This window comes from Lepidochelys kempii, chromosome 8 (assembly GCF_965140285.1).
Source record: "Lepidochelys kempii isolate rLepKem1 chromosome 8, rLepKem1.hap1, whole genome shotgun sequence".
Lineage (NCBI taxonomy): Eukaryota > Metazoa > Chordata > Testudines > Cheloniidae > Lepidochelys > Lepidochelys kempii.
Genome location: NC_136387.1, coordinates 32,194,529 through 32,216,234, shown reverse-complemented (window position 1 = coordinate 32,216,234; position 21,706 = coordinate 32,194,529). Strand labels below are relative to the sequence as shown.

Genomic DNA, 21,706 nt, shown 5'->3' with positions numbered 1-21,706 from the left:
GAGAATTCCTGAAAACACGAAGTTTTGTTGGAAAATTTCAAAAGGGGATTTTTCCGGTGCATATTTGGGTTATTTTATCGGCTCTACTCCCTAACCATCTATAAGTGCAGTGAAGGTAACTATGGAACTTCTGTCTCCTTTCCCAGACAGAAATGGTAAAAATGGGCATTACATTTGCCTGCTTTACAAGTGTGTTGTAAAGCTTAATTCATTTCATTCCTATTTTGAAGTCACTTAGTTGACCTTCAGACAAAGGTATTCTATGCATAGCACATCGAAGGAAAATAGAAACATCAGGATTGGGAGCTGGCGGAAATTCAGATTTCCACATGGACTGCCCTAGGGCCAGGGACCCTAGTGCTTCCAAACTCCCAGGCCAGCTGGCTCCCAGAGCTACCTGACTCCTGTAGCTTGTCGAGTCAGCTGACCAGGGACTCCAGCAACCCGGAGAGTGGTGCTGGGCACCTAGACCCTAAAAACACCATAACAGAGGCTCTAATTCAATGTACCTCCTAAATTTAAAGAGACATAGTAAGAGGGCCAAAAAAGTGCCATCATGGCTAAATAACAAAGTAAAAAAAGTGGTTAGAAGCAAAAAGGCAACCAATAAAAATTGGAAATCAAATCCTACCGAGGAAAATAGAAAGGAGCATAAACTCAGGCAAGTCAAAGTATAATTAGGCAGACCAACAAAAAAAAATTGGAAGAGCAACTAGACCAAGACTCAAACTAACTGCAAAAATTAACAACCAGTTGGGCCAATCAAGGTGCTGAAGGAGCACTCAAGGAAGACAAGGTCATTGAGGAAAAGCTAAAAGAATTTTTTGCATTCACTTCAGAGGATGTGAGGAAGGTTCCCACACCTGAGCCTTTCTTTTTAGGTGACAGATATGAGGAAGTGTCCCAGACTGATGTGTCAGTAGAGGAAGTTTTGGAACAAACTGAGAAATAAAACAGGAATGAGTCTCCAGAATTGGATGGTATTCATCCAAGAGTTCTGAAAACTCAAATATGAAATTGCAGAACTACTAACGCTGTTACGTAACCTATCACTTAAATCAGCTTCTGTACCAGATGACTAGAGGATAGCTAATGTGACATGATTTTTTTAAAAAAAAGGATCCAGAGGTGATCCTAGCAATTACAAGCTGGTAAGCCTAACTTCAGTACAAGGCAAATTGGTTGTAACCTAATTTTCAACTGCTTGACTTTGCAACTTAAATGTTTTTAAATATTGTGTGTATAACTTCCAAAGTTTTTTTGAAAAAGCAAACTGAACCCCCCACCCGAGAAATCCCATCACATGGACCCCTATTGATTCCCACATATTTGATTAACAGGGTTGGAACCTTTAGATCCACTACACAAATCTCTGCCACTTGAGCTAATGGAATAACTGAAAGCAATAGTAGGTTGTCATTCTCTATATGAGCCAGCTAATAGAAGGGGATGAGACACACATTTAGCCAGCAGAATTTCAGTTATATGCTGACAGCAGAGGAATACAAAGACTCAGACCTCCTGGATTCTATTCCGTGTTCTGAGATGGGTGTACACTCCGGTGGTAACAGACCCTTCTGCCCCATATCCCAAGCCTGAGCTCTTCTGCTCCTGACGTGTCCAACTTGCTCTTCTCCCAGTTTCTCGCCTTCTCACCACCAGACTGTTTAATCACACTCCCCGTTTCCTCCCACTGTTCCATGTCCCAATGCCACCCCTGAACACTTCATTTCACTTCTCCCCTCCTTGTCCCAGTGTCCTGCCTTGCTACCTTTCCAGGCCTGGATCCTCACTGTTCTGCCTTCCAGTCAGATAGCTTCCCATCTCCTTGCTGCCTGGCATCGTCAGCAGAAGCAACTGAGACAGTCTCCATGTTTTCAGTTCCTTTGCCTAGCATCACAACAGCCCACAGCAGCCAGGAGTAATTGCAACGGAAGTCCTGCTCAATACTTGCAGCCCTGGGATGGAGCATACTCAGGGCAGACAGAATCTTGGGAAAGTTTAGCAACCCATTCTAAGCAACCTCTACTGAGCATGTGCAAACTGATATTCAGAGGTTCATAAATTGGCCAAATTTGGGGATTTTTTTTTCTCAGGATGTCAACATAATAATACCTAGCACTTACTTAGTGCTCTTCGTTAGTACGTATGAAAGTACTTTCCTAAGAGTGCGATGTATGATTATCCCCATTTTTCAGGTGGGGAAACTGAGGCACTGAAGTGACTTGCCCAATGTCGCTTAGCAGGCCAACGGCAGAGCTGGGAATAGAACCCAATCCAGTCCCAATCCAGTGTTCTGTATTTCAGGCCACCGGGTGAATGCCCGCCCAAATTTCAATCCCTGTTCCATAGGATGGAGGCACTAGAGCTTCTAAACAAAGTGGGTTGTAAGAAATTTTTAACATGGGCAAAACATATTTTATCCTTACCCTGTCCTGAATTGCTGACATTTTCTGGAAGTGTTCAGACTGAGGCAGGCATAGACCATGGGAAACTTCAGCCCATATGCTTAAAAGTTTGCCAAACTATAAGCAACTGAAAATGGTCTCATAATGATATGTGTCAGGCAACTTGAACTATAGGCATAGCTACCAGCACTGGAAAATTGTGGCCGATTAGAATAATGAAACATCCACTAGTAAATTATACCCAACATATTTATTTCATGGAGGCTTAGACATTTCATCACTTCACAATTAAATGCCAAATGACTTACATAGGTAATTAATTAGATAAAGAGCATTACATTTAATAGCACCTTAAGCATGGCTGTCCAAGAGATATAATCTGAAAGATCCAACAGCATCAGTAGAAATACTAGTATCCTGCCCAAGTTTAAATCATGTGTAACCAGGCCTAATTATCTCATTTCAAAAGTTGCCAACTCAATTTTTAGGAGCTCTCACCTGCTAAACATATGCTGGGATTTAGGATTTTGGGTTCACCTCTCCCACTTCCTTCTATCTTATTGCTATACCTGATTTCCTATTTTCCTGGCACTGCAAGGTCAGGCTAGTGACTTGAGAAACTCTTGAGTGTCTATGGGTATTATGTGAGGCTGATTTTTGTTTTATTTGTTTTGATCAGTACCCCATACCGAATCCACCCTTGCTTTCATGTTAGATCACTGGCATGATCTTAAATGTTTGGTCTCAAAGCTCAATGCTGTTTTTTCATGCACAAAGAGCAAGTCATACTTTCAAGTCTAAAATTATTCTAAATGATATTTAATTTAAAGAAAAAAGACTAGAGAACAAAAGGAAGTGTCATGACATATCTGCCAAGTTTTGTGCAGTTCTAGGACTGACATTTAATGGCAATTAATTTGAGATAATTTGCATATTTGCAAATAATTTGCATATAACCATACATTCCTGCCTTCAAAAAATGTGTAGATTTAATACTGATGAAAGGTATAAAATTTGTGATGTGATAGTGGGAATGAAAGCTCAAACTCATCTCACAACCACCAAACACCCAGTAAATGGAATAGTTTTTAATCTCTACTGGTCTGAGCTGGTTTCAAACAGGTGACAGACTGAAGTTCATTAGCAACCGTCTATGGCATCCAATCTCCTAACAAGTGCTAACTGCTAATTTCTTAGGATAAATTGCCATTGCTATATACATATTATAGATGGAGCTAGCAGTACCATCTGTTAAAGTTGTCCGATACATCTGTTTTCAGTGGTTTATAACTTTGTCAAACTTTAACTGTTCTGGCTGAAGGTTTCCATGGTGGATGCCTGCCTCTGACTGATTTCTGTTTGGAAAAAGTTTCAAATGAAACAGTTCAGCTGTTTCTGAGAATGAAGTTAGGAGAAATGCTTCTGCCATGCTAAAAAATTCCAATGACATTTTCTCTGAGACGCTCTAGAGACCCCCATTCTTTGAATGAGGGACTTGATATTGGGCAGGGGCTGGCCTTTGTATCAGAGATGTGTGTTTGGTTGTTCCTGTGAAAGTCTCACGTGAACATTGTGAAGATAAATCAATTAATGTTTGTGAAGCCGTCAGATACTATAGCAGTGAGCGCCATGGAAAAGCCCATAAGGTAAATTAATAATTCTGTCTTCAGAGCAGGGTTTGAATTGTGGGCAGTAAATAAGGCCTAGGGCCACCCATTGTTAAATGAGGCTAAAACAAGATATTGACTTGCTGCTCATTGAGTGAGCACGGTTTACTCTGGGCCCTGATCAGGTAATTAAAGCCTGTATTGTAATGCATATCCACAAGGGGGGCAAGGTTAAAGTTAAAAAAATTGTGTATAATACAGATATAACTCACACAGAGACAGAAATTATTATTAAGGTTACACAGTCAAACACTCAAAAGTTACAAAATGCCTGAATTACGGTGGCCTGTGAAAGCTTAACTCTGCCCTCTTGCGAGTATACCTACATTTTGTGTCACATGATCTTAAGTGGTTTTTGTTTGCCTTTCCCTCTGCTTCCCTCAGGTGACTCTTTCTTTTCCACACTATCTAGGCCTTTGTAATCCTTTCCCACTCAACCCCCCCTCCCACACACATACATCAAGTCAAGTTTGCAAATGCTTCTTCCTCTTTGCATCACACCAGGTTTCCCTTCCTCCCACAGCCTGCTGCGTAACAAAAAAGAATACAGACTAAAGCTTTTCACAGTTGTCCACATTTTCCACGTGGGTCAGCTTTGTGGTTCCCAAAGGGACTGTACAAGTCCTCAGCCTCTCGAAAAAGCAAGTCCCAAATGTCTCAAGTTGGGTACCCCAAAAGTGAGGCATCCAAAGTCAGTGGCTACTTCTGAAAATGTGGCTGATAACATACAAAGAAGAAAGCAGTATAAGGATTTCAACCCCTTCTTGCTACCTCACTTAATTTCTAATTTCCTATCCCAAGGCATCGCATTATTCAGTGAATGAAGTGAGTGATTGGTTTTACAAAGAATTCTAGTTCTGAAATACTGTTTTTTCCAATGGTTAGAACAAGGTAATTACACTTTAATATAGTTGAGAAAACAAATGATCCCAAAGCAGAAAGCGTATTTTCAGCTTGCAATGTAAACAAACAAACAAACAACAAAAAACGCATAAGAATGATGGAAATAACATGGGGATTGAAATAATTCAAGATGCTGTTTCTGCTTATATTTATTTTTGCACGGTTGCCTAATAGGAAATAGATTAAAAATGAAGTGCTGTCACAAGTTGATAGACAGCCTGCATCTCATCCTCCCTGCAAAGTTAATAGGACTGCAAAAGCCTTAAATACTGTAGGCTGCTGAAACAATTAAAAAAGAAAGTAACCATTATCTAATAATAATGAAAAACAAACAACAAATAGCTATTACATAGGATGTTTTATCAGTAGATCTCAAAGTGCTTTACAAAGGGGGGGTTCAGTATCATTATCCCCATTTTACAGGTGGGGAAACGGAGGCACAGAGTAGTGAAGTGATTTGCCCAAGGTCATCCAGCAGGCCAGTGGCAGAACCAGCTATCACGGCTAAGTCTACTGAGTCCCATCCCAGTGCTCTAACCACTAGCCAACAATCCCTTCCCTCTGTGAAAGTCAGGTTTTGCTGTTTCCAATGCATGAGCAGATGTTAACATCACACTATGACAGAGTTAGTTGCCAAAAAACCAGCTCTCTAAACCCAATGTGTAATGAACCCATGGCCAAATGACTCCATTGTAATAAACAGGGATAAAACCTGTGACCTTTAGCACCAAAAGCCCCTACTACTTGAGCTAAAGATTAACCTCCCCTGCTGTCCGTAAGCAGCAGACTCTTACAGTATGTCTACACTGCAATAAAAAACCATGGCACCAAGTCTCTGAGCCCAGGTCAGCTGATTCGACCTTGTGAGACTTGAGCTGTGGGGCTAAAAATTGCCATGTAGACATATGGGCTTGGGCTGGAGCCCAGGCTCCGAGACCTTTCCCCCCACCCCCTTACAGGGTCTCAGAGTCAGCTGACATACACCAGCTGCAGACGTGTCATGGGTCTTTTGCACAGTGTAGAGGTACCCTTAGGTAACTCTACACTTGAGCTGGGAGGTCGAATTCCCAGCTCACGTAGACGTACCTGTACTAGTGCTGCCTGAACTAGCACCAAAAAATAGCAGCCTGGTCAGGGTGGCACAGGTGGCAGCTTGGGCTATCCGTCTGGACTAGCCGGATCCCCTGGGTACATAGCTGGGAGGCTAGCCTGAGTCACCACCGAGCTATCCCAGATACACTGCTATTCTTAGCGCACTAGTTTGAGCAGAGCTAACACAGGTACTTTGATCTAAATGGCGAGGAAACATACCTCTCAGCTCAAACAGATGCAGTCTCACTCTCACAAAGTCAGGAGACATGCACTAAGTCAGTATGCTGCAAATGGTATTGAAGACTTTTTTTTTAAAAAAAACTTTCCATAAGAAGATAAGATCAAATTGTTAGGGCCCAATTCTGTAAGGTGCAAAGTGCCCTCAAGTTCTCTTAACTTCAGTGGATCCACCTCTTGGGGATTCTGTTTGATAGAAGAACAGTGTAACCCCAAGTCAAAACCTCCCAGCCTTCTTCCCCAAGCTTACTAATCCCTTAAGCCTTTCCCATGGCTCAACAGTCCTTTCAGTCCTTACCGCTACTTCACTGTGCTCTCAGTCCTTACAAGAGCTTCCCCCTACTTCCAGGGCTTCCCCATCCTATATAGTCTCTCTCAGCTGAGCAGTCTTCCTCTCTGACGCCGCTCCCCCACATCTCTACAGGCCTCTGCTGAGGCTTCCCCAAGGCCCTTCGCACTAGGACTCTTTCCTTAAGACTTCTGCCTAGGAACTGTGGCAAATAATCTACAGCTTGGCCTCTTCTCCGGAGTCCCTTCCTAACTCAACTACTGGTTTGTCCTTGTACCTTATCCTGCTACTTGGCCACCTGGTTTCTGTCACCTGGAAAACAATTCCCTTATACAGCCAGTCTTGGAATGGGCACAATGGGATGTGCATGCATCCCAGGCCAAAGTAATGTTACATCCTCTGTATACGAAGGGGCCACCACTGACATCAGTGTGTAAAGGGGAATATTCAAAGGCTCACTTCTGAGTACCTCCTGCAGGGATGGAGGGCCCATTTTGATGCCTGAAGTAGTAAAGAGGTCTGCTGGGTTGGAACTAAGAGGAGACTGATCATACTCCAAGATCAGAATTCTTTGCTGTCGCTTATTGTGCCTGTCAAATAGCCCCAGAGCAAGTGAAGTGAACACTGCAAGGGTTAACATTATATGTTTCAATTTGCTGGAGGAGACAATCTTCAAGCTGGAAAAATAAAAAAACAAACCTGGAACCTGCATTATCAACATTTCTCTTCCACGGAGATGTGATTTTTAACACCAAACTTTTTGTTCAACCCCCGGGCAAGAGATTTGTCTGTTTCCAAAGTTACACACACTGCACTGAATCTGAGTGAAAGATAGCGCTTCAGTCTTTGCATTAGACATTAGTGTCAGCCATTTTTAGGATTAATGATCCGAGAAATGGCGATGATGAGACAAATCAGCTGGTGAGCATTCTTTCACACAAAGTTCAATATAAATTTCAGAGCAGAAAGTTTCATCAGAAGCACTCTTGTACCGGGCAACAAAGCTGCTGGATATAGGATTTGAATGGTGGTGGCTCATAGGATGTTATTGCAAAACAAATGAAAGAAGACACTCTGCCAATTAAATCATGGGAATTTAATTGTGATACTTATATTTCTTTTCACTTTAAGTAGGAGTGTGTTGTTACAACTGATGTGGTGCAGATCTAGCATTAGATGCTGGTGCTGTAATCTATTTTATCTGCATACACAATTAGCATTCACTCTCCTATCACTGGGCTTTGTTATTTATACCTTCAAAAAATAGTAAATAATTTGTACATTTGTAAAACCTTCCATACAGTAACAGGCTTTCAAGACTCCATCCAGTGGAAGCAGCTTCAGCCATAACAGGGACTGCTGCACTGGGGAGGGAGTAAAACAGGGACCAGTCAGGACCACCCCTTCCCTCAGCACCCTCCTGTGTAGGGGAGACCTTGCACACATTTTATGGAGGCACTAGGATCCAGGTGGGGTCCCCCCCTCCCTCCATTTATCATTGGGGAAAAACTGCAGAGAGGAGCCAGCCAGAGAGTCCAGCTGGCAGGGATAGAGACAGCCAGAGCAGGGACCTCTGGAAAGGCAGAGAACTTGCTATAGTTTTGACATGACTTTCTCTGCCCTGTGCTGACTGGCTTTTTGTGACAACCCTAACCCACCATCTTCTTCCTCCAGCTTCATTCCACACCTGCCCCTCCTTTTCTCTTCTGCCCTACCCCCCCCTCCCCACCAACTTTCCTCTCCCTTTTCTTTCCATTTAGCTGATCCCCTCCTAAGTAACCCACCCCAAAAAGAATCGTGGAACTAACATGAAAAAAAACCTAACTGGCTTCAAGACTGAGCTTGATACGGTTATGGAGGGGATGGTATGATGAGACTGCCTATGATGGCATGTAGACAATCTGCGATTGCTAGCAGCAAATATATCCAATGGCTGGTGATGGGACACTAGATGGGGAAGGCTCTGAGTTACTACGGAGAATTCTTTCCCAGGTGTCTGCCTGGTGGGTCTTGCCCACATGCTCAGAGTCTAACTGATCCTTCTATTTGGGGTCAGAAAGGAATTTTCCCTTGGGTCAGATTGGCAGAGACCCTGAGGAGGGAGGGGGGGTGGTTCTCCTTCCCCTGCAGCATGGGGCACCAATCACTTGCAGGTTTAAACCCATGTAAATGGTAGATTATCTGTAACTTGAAGTTTTTAAATCATGGTTTGAGGACTTCAATAACTCAGCCAGAGGTTAGGGGTCTATTACAGGAGTGGGTGGGTGAGGTTCTGTGCCCTGTAGTGTGCAGGAGGTGAGACTAGATGATCATGGTGGTCTCTTCTGGCCTTAAAGTCTTTGTTTGCTGCCATCCCATTGGTCACAGTGCTGGTGTGTTCTACCCCTTCCCGCATCCTAAGTCTGTCTAATATGTTTAGACTGTAAGCTCTTCAGGGTAGGGCACATCAACTACCCTGTGTTCATACAGCACCTAGAACCATGGTGCCTCATTCTTGACTGGCCCTTAGCCACTACTGTAATAAACATGATTAAAAGTGATTTACAAATATTAATTCATTAACCCTAAACACTTCTTTGAGGTATGTATTATCCTCCCCCATTTTACAGATGGATAAAATGATGCACAACGAGGTTAACTGACTTTACCAGGGTCACAAAGGAAATTGAAAAAGTCCAAACAAGGCCAGTGTAAATGATCAGAGGCCTGGAAAGATGATATATGGAGAGATTGAACAATAGGGCTATTTAGATTAGAGAGGGCATGAATGAGAGACATGATAGGTGATCAGTTATAGAAGTCTCTTGCCAGTGCCTATTTTCTCTTTATCATAATAAAACAAGCGAACATCTGTTAAAATTAAAATGCGAGAAATTTTAAAAGTGAAAAATGGATACAGTTTTACACAAGGCGTGTCCAGCCTGTGGAACTCATTGCCACAGGGTCTCATGGGGGCCAAGTGTTTAGCAGGATTCAAAAGAGAGAGATGAATAATATAAAAATCCATAAGTACACTACAAAGGATTAAAATAAAAGGATCATCATCTCTCTTTTGCTTTAGGACATAAGCCAACAACTAAGGGCATGGGGTTAGGAAGGTGCTTCCCTCATGGGAATATTATAATATTTAATAAAGGTTAAACAGGCTTTTAGGCTGAGTAGGGATCTGAGAATCTCACTGTCAGCCATAGATAAAATATATAATATCCAGTTGCTGTATCTATGCATAACAAGAACAATCCCACTACAGAACAGGCCAGATCCTTTTAATAGTGTGTGTGGGGAGGAGGTGGGGGGGAGATTTGCTGGAGGGCTAGTGTCTAGTTTATCTCCATTTTTGTTGCCTCGTGTCAGTAGCACAGTGGATTATGGCAGCTGAGACTGTGTTTAGTATCATGTTTATTCTGATTTCTGAAACTTTTAAAGAAAAATTCGTGGACCATTCTGGCACTTCAAAAAGCTGTGAGTTTTCCTTTCCCTTTTACTCATTCCAATTGATAGTGGTTTTTAAAAAACAAACAATCATTCCAGAGGCTGCCATCACAATTTTAATTTTTGCATCTGCATCCATGAGTAACACAGGGTCAGTGCACATAAGGGACCACCCAGGCTGCCCTATATCCCATTATTGTATTGGGACCAGACCACCCCGACATATATGCTATTGTAACATATGATCTACCGCTGTGGTTTTCTCCCCATGTAGTGGCCGGACTAAGGTTTTAAGATTAAGAGGTTTAAGAATCTGCTATTCTCTCCACATTAACAGCTCTTGTCACTTAGTTCAAGCTGTTCAGCCTCTCATGCTTTTAGATGCAGAGTTTGCACGTTTAGTCCCCACAGATACACCAACCAAGGGCAACATAGTTGTGACTAGCCCCTTATGGGTGGGTGAGAGGGATTAAGCAGCTTTTCCCCCCAATCCCTTTGCAGGGGCATGTCACAGTAGTAGTTGCTGGGTCACTGAGCACCTGTTAAGACTCATACCAAGAGCAGTGCTCTATTATAGCTAGACCAGCATGGAGCTTGCTGTACCTGTTCAAAGGGAGCTGCAGGAGCTGCTCTGGCCTATGCTTCCCATAATCCTGAACCTCAGCCATAATGCCTCTTGGAGCTGCTATTGTGGTGGAGTGTCTCCATAGCTACCCTGTCACAAGACTGTAGACTGATGCCCACAATCCAACCACGCATCTGGAGCAGGGGCAGAAGAAATTTGGAAAATAAGATTAGATGACAGGAGACAAAAGAAAATCTTAGAAAATGCAAACAATGGCCAGATGCTGAACAGAACTGCCCTCAAACTTTCCTGGTTTCTGCCATTACAGAATGATTCTGCCCTTGGTTGCAGGGCTCTACTGACTTCAGTGGTATCAATACCCTAGTAACATAGGGCAGAATTGTTCTGGATTTGGGATAAGAATTTCCACCATGCAAAGGGTGATGCTATACACACATGGCTATAAGTTATAATACTTTGTACTTCTATAGTCTGTATCCTCTAAGGGTCTCAAAGCACTTAAACCCTTAAATATCACAACCTCTGTGAGCTGGTTAATTATTATCTAACTCATTTTATGGTTAGGAAAAAATGTAGCACAGGTCATACAGCAGGTTAGGGACCGAGCAAAGAATGTAATCCATTTCATTTGATCTCCATTCCCTTACTCTAACCTCTTGATTACTCTCCCCCTCAAAAAGTATTTGAGCATTGTAGTACAATATTCATTAACCTCTCTCAATAGACCAGAGAGCAGAAACTCAAGTTCATATTTTCTTGGCTCCTTGGATAATTACTAATATTTTTTTCATGCGTCAATTCAAAACTAATTTATTTTGTGGACAGCAAATGGCTCTTCTTGGAGTTTAGGTAGGGGATAGATTTTGATTAGTGGCTGTTTTATTTTACTCCACTTGCATATTCAGTGTCCTGTTTTACAAGGGGAGTCTCTTGTCATAGTTCACTTTACTCTGCAATTCCTTTATAATTTCTGTGTGTGTGTGTCTGGCTAATGGCGCGCTGCAGGGTTCAAAGATGTTTTCTTGCTTTCAAAGAGTAGTCTTTGTGTGCAAGTTGTCCCAAGTCTGATATGCAGCAGCGTTATGGTTTTGCTCTTGATTGAGCGCTGCTGCCCTGAGTTTCTTTTAAAGCTCTAGCTATTCTGGGAGATGTGTATAATTTAATATGTTCAATAGATTTCTTGTCAGGCATTCATGTACGACTTCCTTCATCTCTCACTAGGATGTTTGATTTTCCACAGTAATTGGTTTTTGCTGCATTTGTGTTTCCTTCTATGACCTGTGGTAAATCCATGATTTTTTAGCTGAGGGCTGGTTAAGCATTTGCTGATACCTACAATACTGTGTTAGTTTTTAGGCAACTCTAAGTCCTTTTGTGTATGGTTTCAACACACACCTTAATATAGCCTATATGCAGTGTTGGGTAAAAGCACCCCCACCTGTACTGAAACCAAGTTAGAGAGGGTGCCATGAGCATGCAATTTAAGTCCATTGAGGTACTATAGGGACTATGATTTAGCTATGGGCCAACTCCGAGAATCCAAGAAAAGCACAAATCAGAGGGCTTTCCTTGAAGGAAGATAGCCTGAAGCATAGCAGGGCTCAGGGAAGGAATCCTCAGTACTACCGTTTATTTCAATGGCGAACGTGCAGCCCATTAAAACAAAATGGGAGGCAGAGGGAATGAGAAAGCGTTAAACCTGCAATTCATTCAGAGGGGCAATGACTGGAGAGTACAGAGTTAGGGTATGTCTACACTACGAAATTAGGTTGAATTTATAGAAGTCGGTTTTTTAGAAATCGCTTTTATATATTCGAGTGTGTGTGTCCCCACAGAAAATGCTCTAAGTGCATTAAGTGCATTAACTCGGCGGAGTGCTTCCACAGTACCGAGGCAAGCGTCGACTTCCGGAGCGTTGCACTGTGGGTAGCTATCCCACAGTTCCCGCAGTCTCCGCTGCCCATTGGAATTCTGGGTTGATATCCCAATGCCTGATGAGGCTAAAACATTGTCGTGGGTGGTTCTGGGTACATATCGTCAGGCCCCCGTTCCCTCCCTCCCCCCGTGAAAGCAAGGGCAGACAATCATTTCGCGCCTTTTTTCCTGAGTTACCTGTGCAGACACCATACCACGGCAAGCATGGAGCCAGCTCAGGTAACCGTCACCCTATGTCTCCTGGGTGCTGGCAGACGCGGTACGGCTTTGCTGCACAGTAGCAGCAACCCATTGCCTTCTGGCAGCAGACGGTGCAATACGATTGGTAGTCGTCCTCGTCGTGTCCGAGGTGCTCCTGGCCACGTCGGCTGGGAGCGCCTGGGCAGACATGGGCGCAGGGACTAAATTTGGAGTGACTTGACCAGGTCATTCTCTTTAGTCCTGCAGTCCTATTGAACCATCTTATGGTGAGCGGGCAGGCGATACGGACTGCTAGCAGTCGTACTGTACCATCTTCTGCCAGGCAGGCAAGAGATGAGGATTGCTAGCAGTCGTATTGTACCATCTTATGCCAGGCAGGCAAGAGATGAAGATGGCTAGCAGTCGTACTGTACCATCTTCTGCCAAGCAGCCATGAGATGTGGATGGCATGCAGTCCTTCTGCACCGTCTGCTGCCAGCCAAAGATGTAAAAGATAGATGGAGTGGGTCAGAACAAGAAATAGACCAGATTTGTTTTGTACTCATTTTCCTCCTCCCCTGTCTAGATCACACTGCAGTCACTCACAGAGAAGGTGCAGCGAGGTAAATCTAGCCATGTATCAATCAGAGGCCAGGCTAACCTCCTTGTTCCAATAACAACGATAACTTAGGTGCACCATTTCTTATTGGAACCCTCCGTGCAGTCCTGCCTGAAATACTCCTTGATGTACAGGCACACCCTTTGTTGATTTTAGCTCCCTGAAGCCAACCCTGTAAGCCGTGTCGTCAGTCGCCCCTCCCTCCGTCAGAGCAACGGCAGACAATCGTTCCGCGCCTTTTTTCTGTGCGGACGCCATACCAAGGCAAGCATGGAGGCCTCTGAGCTCATTTTGGCAATTAGGAGCACATCAACCACCACACGCATTATCCAGCAGTATATGCAGCACCAGAACATGGCAACGCGATACCGGGCGAGGAGGCGACGTCAGCGCGGTCCCGTGAGTGATCAGGACATGGACACAGATTTCTCTGAAAGCATGGGCCCTGACAATGCATGCATCATGGTGCTAATGGGGCAGGTTCATGCTGTGGAACGCCGATTCTGGGCTCGGGAAACAAGCACAGACTGGTGGGACCGCATAGTGTTGCAGGTCTGGGACGATTCCCAGTGGCTGCGAAACTTTCGCATGTGTAAGGGCACTTTCATGGAACTTTGTGACTTGCTTTCCCCTGCCCTGAAGCGCATGAATACCAGGATGAGAGCAGCCCTCACAGTTGAGAAGCGAGTGGCGATAGCCCTGTGGAAGCTTGCAACGCCAGACAGCTACCGGTCAGTTGGGAATCAATTTGGAGTGGGCAAATCTACTGTGGGGGCTGCTGTGATGCAAGTAGCTCACGCAATCAAAGATCTGCTGATATCAAGGGTAGTGACCCTGGGAAATGTGCAGGTCATAGTGGATGGCTTTGCTGCAATGGGATTCCCTAACTGTGGTGGGGCTATAGACGGAACCCATATCCCTATCTTGGCACCGGAGCACCAAGCCGCCGAGTACATAAACCGCAAGGGGTACTTTTCGATAGTGCTGCAAGCTCTGGTGGATCACAAGGGACGTTTCACCAACATCAACGTGGGATGGCCGGGAAAGGTGCATGATGCTCGCATCTTCAGGAACTCTGGTCTGTTTCAAAAGCTGCAGGAAGGGACTTTATTCCCAGACCAGAAAATAACTGTTGGGGATGTTGAAATGCCTATATGTATCCTTGGGGACCCAGCCTACCCCTTAATGCCATGGCTCATGAAGCCGTACACAGGCAGCCTGGACAGTAGTCAGGAGCTGTTCAACTACAGGCTGAGCAAGTGCAGAATGGTGGTAGAATGTGCATTTGGACGTTTAAAGGCGCGCTGGCGCAGTTTACTGACTCGCTTAGACCTCAGTGAAACCAATATTCCCACTGTTATTACTGCTTGCTGTGTGCTCCACAATATCTGTGAGAGTAAGGGGGAGACGTTTATGGCGGGGTGGGAGGCTGAGGCAAATCGCCTAGCTGCTGGTTACGCGCAGCCAGACACCAGGGTGGTTAGAAGAGCACAGGAGGGTGCGGTGCGCATCAGAGAAGCTTTGAAAACCAGTTTCATGACTGGCCAGGCTACGGTGTGAAAGTTCTGTTTGTTTCTCCTTGATGAAACCCCCCGCCCCTTGGTTCACTCTACTTCCCTGTAAGCTAACCACCCTCCCCTCCTCCCTTTAATCACCGCTTGCAGAGGCAATAAAGTCATTGCTGCTTCACAGTCATGCATTCGTTATTCATTCATCACACAAATAGGGAGATGACTACCAAGGTATCCCAGGAGGGGTGGTGGAGGAGGGAAGGAAAATGCCACACAGCACTTTAAGCACAGCACTTTAAAAGTTTACAACTTTAAAATTTATTGAATGACAGCCTTCTTTTTTTTGGGCAATCCTCTGTGGTGGAGTGGCTGGTTGGCCGGAGGCCCCCCCACCGCGTTCTTGGGCGTCTGGGTGTGGAGGCTATGGAACTTGGGGAGGAGGGCGGTTGGTTACAGAGGGGCAGCAGTGGCAGTCTGTGCTCCAGCTGCCTTTGCTGCAGCTCAACCATACACTGGAGCATTCTGGTTTGGTCCTGCAGCAGCCTCAGCATTGAATCCTGCCTCCTCTCATCACGCTGCCGCCACATTTGAGCTTCAGCCCTGTCTTCAGCCCGCCACTTACTCTCTTCAGCCCGCCACTTACTCTCTTCAGCCCTCCACCTCTCCTCCCAGTCTTTTTGTGCTTTCCTGCACTCTGACATTATTTGCCTCCACGCATTCGTCTGTGCTCTGTCAGTGTGGGAGGACAGCATGAGCTCGGAGAACATTTCATCGCGAGTGTGTTTTTTTTTCTTTCTAAGCTTCACTAGCCTCTGGGAAGGAGAAGATCCTGTGATCATTGAAACACATGCAGCTGGTGGAGAAAAAAAAAGGGACAGCGGTATTTAAAAAGACACATTTTATAAAACAGTCGCTACACTCTTTCAGGGTAAACCTTGCTGTTAACATTACATACATAGCACATGTGCTTTCGTTACAAGGTCGCATTTTGCCTCCTCCCACCGCGTGACTACCCCCTCAACCTTCCCCCCTCCCTGTGGCTAACAGCGGGGAACATTTCTGTTTAGCCACAGGCAAACAGCCCAGCAGGAATGGGCTCCTCTGAGTGTCCCTGAAGAAAAGCACTCTATTTCAACCAGGTGACCATGAATTATATCTCACTCTCCTGAGGATAACACAGAGAGATAAAGAACGGATTTTGGTTGAATGCCAGCAAACATACACTGCAATGCTTTGTTCTACAGTGATTCCCGAGTACGTGTTACTGGCCTGGAGTGGTAAAGTGTCCTACCATGAAGGACGCAATAAGGCTGCCCTCCCCAGAAACCTTTTGCAAAGGCTTTAGGACTACATCTAGGAGAACCGCAAATGCCAGGGCAAAGTAATCCTTTCACATGCTTGCTTTTAAACCATGTATAGCATTTTAAAAGGTACACTCACCAGAGGTCCCTTCTCCGCCTGCTGGGTCCAGGAGGCAGCCTTGGGTGGGTTCGGGGGGTACTGGCTCCAGGTCTAGGGTGAGAAACAGTTCCTGGCTGTCGGGAAAACCGGTTTCTCCGCTTGCTTGCTGTGAGCTATCTACAACCTCCTCATCATCATCTTCTTCGTCCCCAAAACCTGCTTCCGTATTGCCTCCATCTCCATTGAAGGAGTCAAACAACACGGCTGGGGTAGTGGTGGCTGAACCCCCTAAAATGGCATGCAGCTCATCATAGAAGCGGCATGTTTGGGGCTCTGACCCAGAGCGGCTGTTCGCCTCTCTGGTTTTCTGGTAGGCTTGCCTCAGCTCCTTCAGTTTCACGCGGCACTGCTTCGGGTCCCTGTTATGGCCTCTGTCCTTCATGCCCTGGGAGATTTTCACAAAGGTTTTGGCATTTCGAAAACTGGAATGGAGTTCTGATAGCACGGATTCCTCTCCCCAAACAGCGATCAGATCCCGTACCTCCCGTTCGGTCCATGCTGGAGCTCTTTTGCGATTCTGGGACTCCATCATGGTCACCTGTGCTGATGAGCTCTGCATGGTCACCTGCAGCTTGCCACGCTGGCCAAACAGGAAATGAGATTCAAAAGTTTGCGGTTCTTTTCCTGTCTACCTGGCCAGTGCATCTGAGTTGAGAGTGCTGTCCAGAGTGGTCAGAATGGAGCACTCTGGGATAGCTCCCGGAGGCCAATACCATCGAATTGTGTCCACAGTACCCCAAATTCGAGCCGGGAACGTCGATTTAAGCGCTAATCCACTTGTCAGGGGTGGAGTAAGGAAATCGATTTTAAGAGCCCTTTAAGTCGAAATAAAGGGCTTCACTGTGTGGACGGGTGCAGGTTTAAATCGATTTAACGTTGATAAATTCGACCTAAAGTCCTAGTGTAGACCAGGGCTTAGGGAGATGCCCAAATCTTCCCTGCAGTGATGGCACCCATGCTGCAGGCACATAAAACCCAGGAAACTGGTCTCTGGCTGGCAATGGAAGGTGATGTGAAGGATCAGCTGAGATAGTTCACTGCTCCTCTTCAAAATGGGATTTGGCCCACTGCAGGCAAATCCAGTGGCATCAGCCTCAACATCCTCCTTTCCACATGCCAGTCCTTCCTCCATAGAGCATAGGCAGGAGCGAAGTCCCTTTGGATCAGCTCTCTGCTGCTTAACCAACAACAAGATCGTGAGCAAGGCATTTGGCCCTTATGCTGACAGGCACCCAAGGAATTCAGGACGATATTTTCACAGAAACAATATTTCCCTGGATAACTTTTCCAAAAAGCCTCTAGATGATTTTGGCACATAAGTTCCATTGACTTTCAATGAGAAATATGCTCAGTGCTCAATGCTTAAGCCACTTCGGAAAATGGCACTTAAGAACTTTTGAAAAATGTACATCCTGTCCGTATTCAAACAAAAAAGTCAAATTAAAGTTAGCTGTGAAACTGAAGATTTTCCATTACATTTAGACACGGCTCAGGGAATACTGACATGCCATTATCTAGGTGAAAAATTTAAGAGTGACCACTGTTCGTATTCTAGAAAACACATTTTCTCTTTACCATTACATTTTGATTTTTTTTCTTAATGAAATAAATAAATACATTAAAATTGTGTTTTATTTTTCAAATCACAGAGTGCATGTGCAGACCTTAAAATGACAAGGCTCAACATGGCTCCCAAGAGTGAAACATCATCCCCACTAAAACAGTAGAAGTGAACTGGTCTTTCATCTCTGCTTCAATTTATTCTACCACCAAATGGGAAGAATACTCATGTACTTCAAAGTTCTTTCTAGGTACTTAAATGGCTCCCCAACACCAACGCATCTGAATTCCTCACAATCTTCAGTGAATTTATCTTCCCAACACCCCTGTTAGGCAGGGAAACGGCAGTGTCACCATTTTACAGATGGGGACTGAGGTACAGAGAGACTAAGTGACTTGACCAAGGTCACCCAGAAAGTCAGTGACAGAGCAACAAATTGGACCCAGGGTTTCTGAATTCCAACCCGATGCCCTAACTATAGGACAATCCTTCCTCACGTTTGTAAGGATTCAGTTGTAGTTTGCAAAATAAGTATGATAACTGTGAAGAGGGAATGGGGGGAGAAAAAGGCAGTATTGTTAGCACAGTGGACTTGATACCAAGCCTGCTGAAGTCATTGGAAAGGGTCTCTCTGGCTTTCGTAGGCTTTGGATCAGGCACATTGTGAATACGTTACTAAATGAAGAAACAGTCTGCCACTCTTACTAACAATGAGTAGTCTCAATCCCTACTCAACATGACTGGCAAAATCAGACCCGGAGGGATAAAGAGCAAAGAGGACAAAGTGTATTAATTGTTTAAAGTATGTGGCTCAGTGCAGAAAGCCACAGCATGTTCTTTTTAAATTTTTGCATGCAAACCTTGTGTTGTCTGACACTGAACGAGTACTGGCTATGAACTCCTCTTCTCTCTCATTTGTTTCCTCTCTTTTTTTCCCATAAGTACATTATTTCTGGGGCTGCTGGCAGCGCTCAGCGCTAGTGGCAGCAGCTTTCAACCTTTTCATTCTGCACTTAAAAAGCTCAGTTGGGAGTTTTAAACAGCTGAGCCCAAAATGAAGCTTTTGAAATTAAAAAGCAAAAGTGCAAACAACTACAGGGAGTGCTTCTGAAACTGTTGGACAATGGGCAGAAGTATCAGCTCTCAAGGACAAACAGCTGATTCCCCACCAAATGTATTCATACAAGACTGCATACTTGCCAACAGCGATTGGTTTCTGCACTGTATTACAGGTCAGTCTGTTCTGGGCAAATGGGACAGAAGAAAATGGATTCAAGACACACTTCAGCCCTAGAGGTTGCCAAGTGGGACTGCTATTTCCTGTATTCACCATTGCTCTCACCTTCCCCTCTCCTGAGCTAGCATTCCCGAGTGCATGGATATTTCCTCCCACCCCTTAGGAAGCATTGTCAGTTCCCCTTGGGGAGGGCATGGGGTGTGTGTGAGAGAATCAGGGGAGGAACTAGAAGAAGGTAGACATCTGGTGCTGGGATTTAGTAAGAAATCTCAAGATGGGGCAGGGAGAGAGAACATGCTGGGGCTACCAATTCAACATGGTTAAACAAAGCAAGATGCCCACACAAAAGACTTGTAAACTAACCCAGATCTAATTAATTTTGGAAATAATGATATTCAAATTGCAATGTACAGCATCTTCCATCTGAAATCACTTTTAATTAGCGTAACTTCCCAACAGCCCTGTAAGGGGCTGCACTTGCTTTAAGGTGGGGGAACTAATGCATAGAGTTAAATGACTTGCCCAAGATCAGAGAGGAAGCCTGGAGCAGAACTGGGAACAGAACCCAGGTCTCCTGAGTTCCAGTCCTGTGGCTGAGACAAGACCACCCTACTTTGGGATCTGCACCTTTATCCTAGGAAACTTTTGTAACATTGCGTCAAACCAGTTGACTGCTCTCTTAGGCCTGCTCCTGGTCCCACATAAACTGTGAAACCCCAAAATAGCAACCACACTGTCAAAACAAAGAACATTTGGCCACGTGGGAATCTAACACTTGATTGTTTCATGCAAAAAAGATGGAGAGGGTAAGAAATACTAGAAAGATAGTGAAGAATTGGGTGAAAAAATTCTAAAATGGACAATTTTTTTGCAAATATTGTCAATTTCAACAATGGAATTTTTAATGACACTTTCATTGGAAATTGTTCTTGAAATTTTCTAGTAACAAAATTAGAACACAACTAATTACTAATGGTCACAGTTACCTTTCTGGTCTAGACAGGTTCCACGCCGTTGAGCTCACACAGTCTTACGAATGAGCAGGATTCACTACATTAGAAAGTATATTCTGTAAAGCATCACTTCCGTGAGCTATGAGAACAAATGAAGAATAATATGCATCATAGACTCTTGGAATATTTATTCCCCTTCCCTCTTTCTTTAGATTTGTATGTTGCATAATTTCTGTCTGTTTTCACTACTTAAAACTAACAGAAGCATGAACTGGGTGGGGGTGGGAGGTGTGGGGTGAGAGGGCTTTTGAAAATATTTACAATTAGGTCAAAAAAACAGTCTGTTTTTGCCAAGATGTATGTTCAGTTCATTTTTTTCCTACCTCACCACATGATACAGCAGAAGAAATTCAAATTAATCAAGAATAGTAACAATTCAAAGGACAGGACAAAAAGCAAAAAAGGGACAATTTGGACTACTGGTAAAATCCTTTGCATGCAGAGGACTGAATTTGAAGCAATTTTAAGCACAGCAGCATCAACTTTGGACAAAAGTGGGTCAGGTGTTTAATGGAAAAGCACTCAGTGAAGCAAAAAAAGTTTTTTCCACTTTGCGGAACAGCAAACCTCAGGTAAGTAACAAGCCCAATGCCAGGGATTTCTGGAGATCAAAATAATTGAGATACTGTCAGTATGAAGTCAGTAATAGTTAGTGAGCTCTGTCCCTATGAGGTCTCTGCCTGAAGGATGTTCAGAAAAAAAACTGAAAACCACTGTTCTCATCACATGCGTTTCACATGCGGGCCAGATTCATACTTGGTATAATGCCATTAAAGACAATGAAATTGCACGACTGTTGAGTCTGGCCCCATGCTTGAAGGATGAAGAATAAAGTCATGAAAGTCAATCTACCCTTTCTTAAATATCTTCCAGACTGACAACAGTCAGTCAGTTGTGAAGAAGTGATAGACATATATAGCATCTCATCACATTTTGGACCTCACCATCACCAATGTATAGCTGAATTGTCTGAGGCCAAGAATTTTCCAACAATGCAGATGTATATTTTATCCACGAAATCAACTGTCCACAAGTAACAATGCACCTTAAACTTGAATTGTAATCGCTGGAAAAAGATTTGGATGTCAATAAACAGTTCAAATCAAAGAGTTCCACATTTGAAGACAAATCAGGACAACATAGCTCAGGCTGTTCCACTTCTGGGCTTCACCAGAGTTCCCTCACTTCCCCTCTGAGTTGTAATATGTTGGGGCAAGAATTGGTCAGGGTCTGACTCCTTACTGCAGCTCTCCTTAGTGCCAAACCCCAATGCTCTCTGGCCCAATGCTCAGTTCTACCAGAGCTCTACTCAGTGCAGAAACTGAGGTTTTATGGGTGCTTCAGGTACCTTTATGCCTCCCCTAGTCTGTGCAGAACAAAGGATCGCTAGGCACCCAGTGTAAGTTCAAATAGTCGTAGGGCTCCTTTAACTTACACTCAATTTTCAACTACCCCGACCCCCGGGCCAGTGTGGCAGCCAAGAATAGAACACAGCAACACTCCAACCGTGCCCCCTCCTTCCCATCTACCCCAGCGACTCAGGAACAGTTAAGCGCCAGTACAGTGGCTCTGTGT

At 44.3% G+C, this 21,706-nt stretch overlaps 2 protein-coding genes across 3 annotated transcripts in view; both read right to left on the bottom strand.

The window, feature by feature from the left end:
• Positions 1 to 21,706, bottom strand: part of KCNIP1 (potassium voltage-gated channel interacting protein 1) — a 542,944-nt gene that overhangs the window by 214,571 nt on the left and 306,667 nt on the right. The window lies entirely within an intron of this gene.
• LOC140916402 (uncharacterized) lies at positions 15,155 to 17,054 on the bottom strand. The gene is made up of 2 exons (XM_073358058.2): positions 16,300 to 17,054; positions 15,155 to 15,712 (listed from the first exon to the last, which is right to left on the bottom strand). Exons 1-2 carry the CDS (start codon positions 16,877 to 16,879, stop codon positions 15,171 to 15,173), a joined length of 1,122 nt encoding a protein of 373 aa, XP_073214159.2. The 5' UTR covers positions 16,880 to 17,054; the 3' UTR covers positions 15,155 to 15,170.

What these genes read in the sequence shown, in the direction of transcription:
- LOC140916402 (XM_073358058.2), bottom strand. Translation starts at nt 16,879, where the DNA reads ATGCAGAGCTCATCAGCACAGGTGACCATGATGGAGTCCCAGAATCGC. An exon ending in AGGCGGAGAAGGGACCTCTG is followed by an intron (nt 15,713 to 16,299) that starts GTGAGTGTACCT and finishes TTTCTCCACCAG; the next exon opens with CTGCATGTGTTTCAATGATC.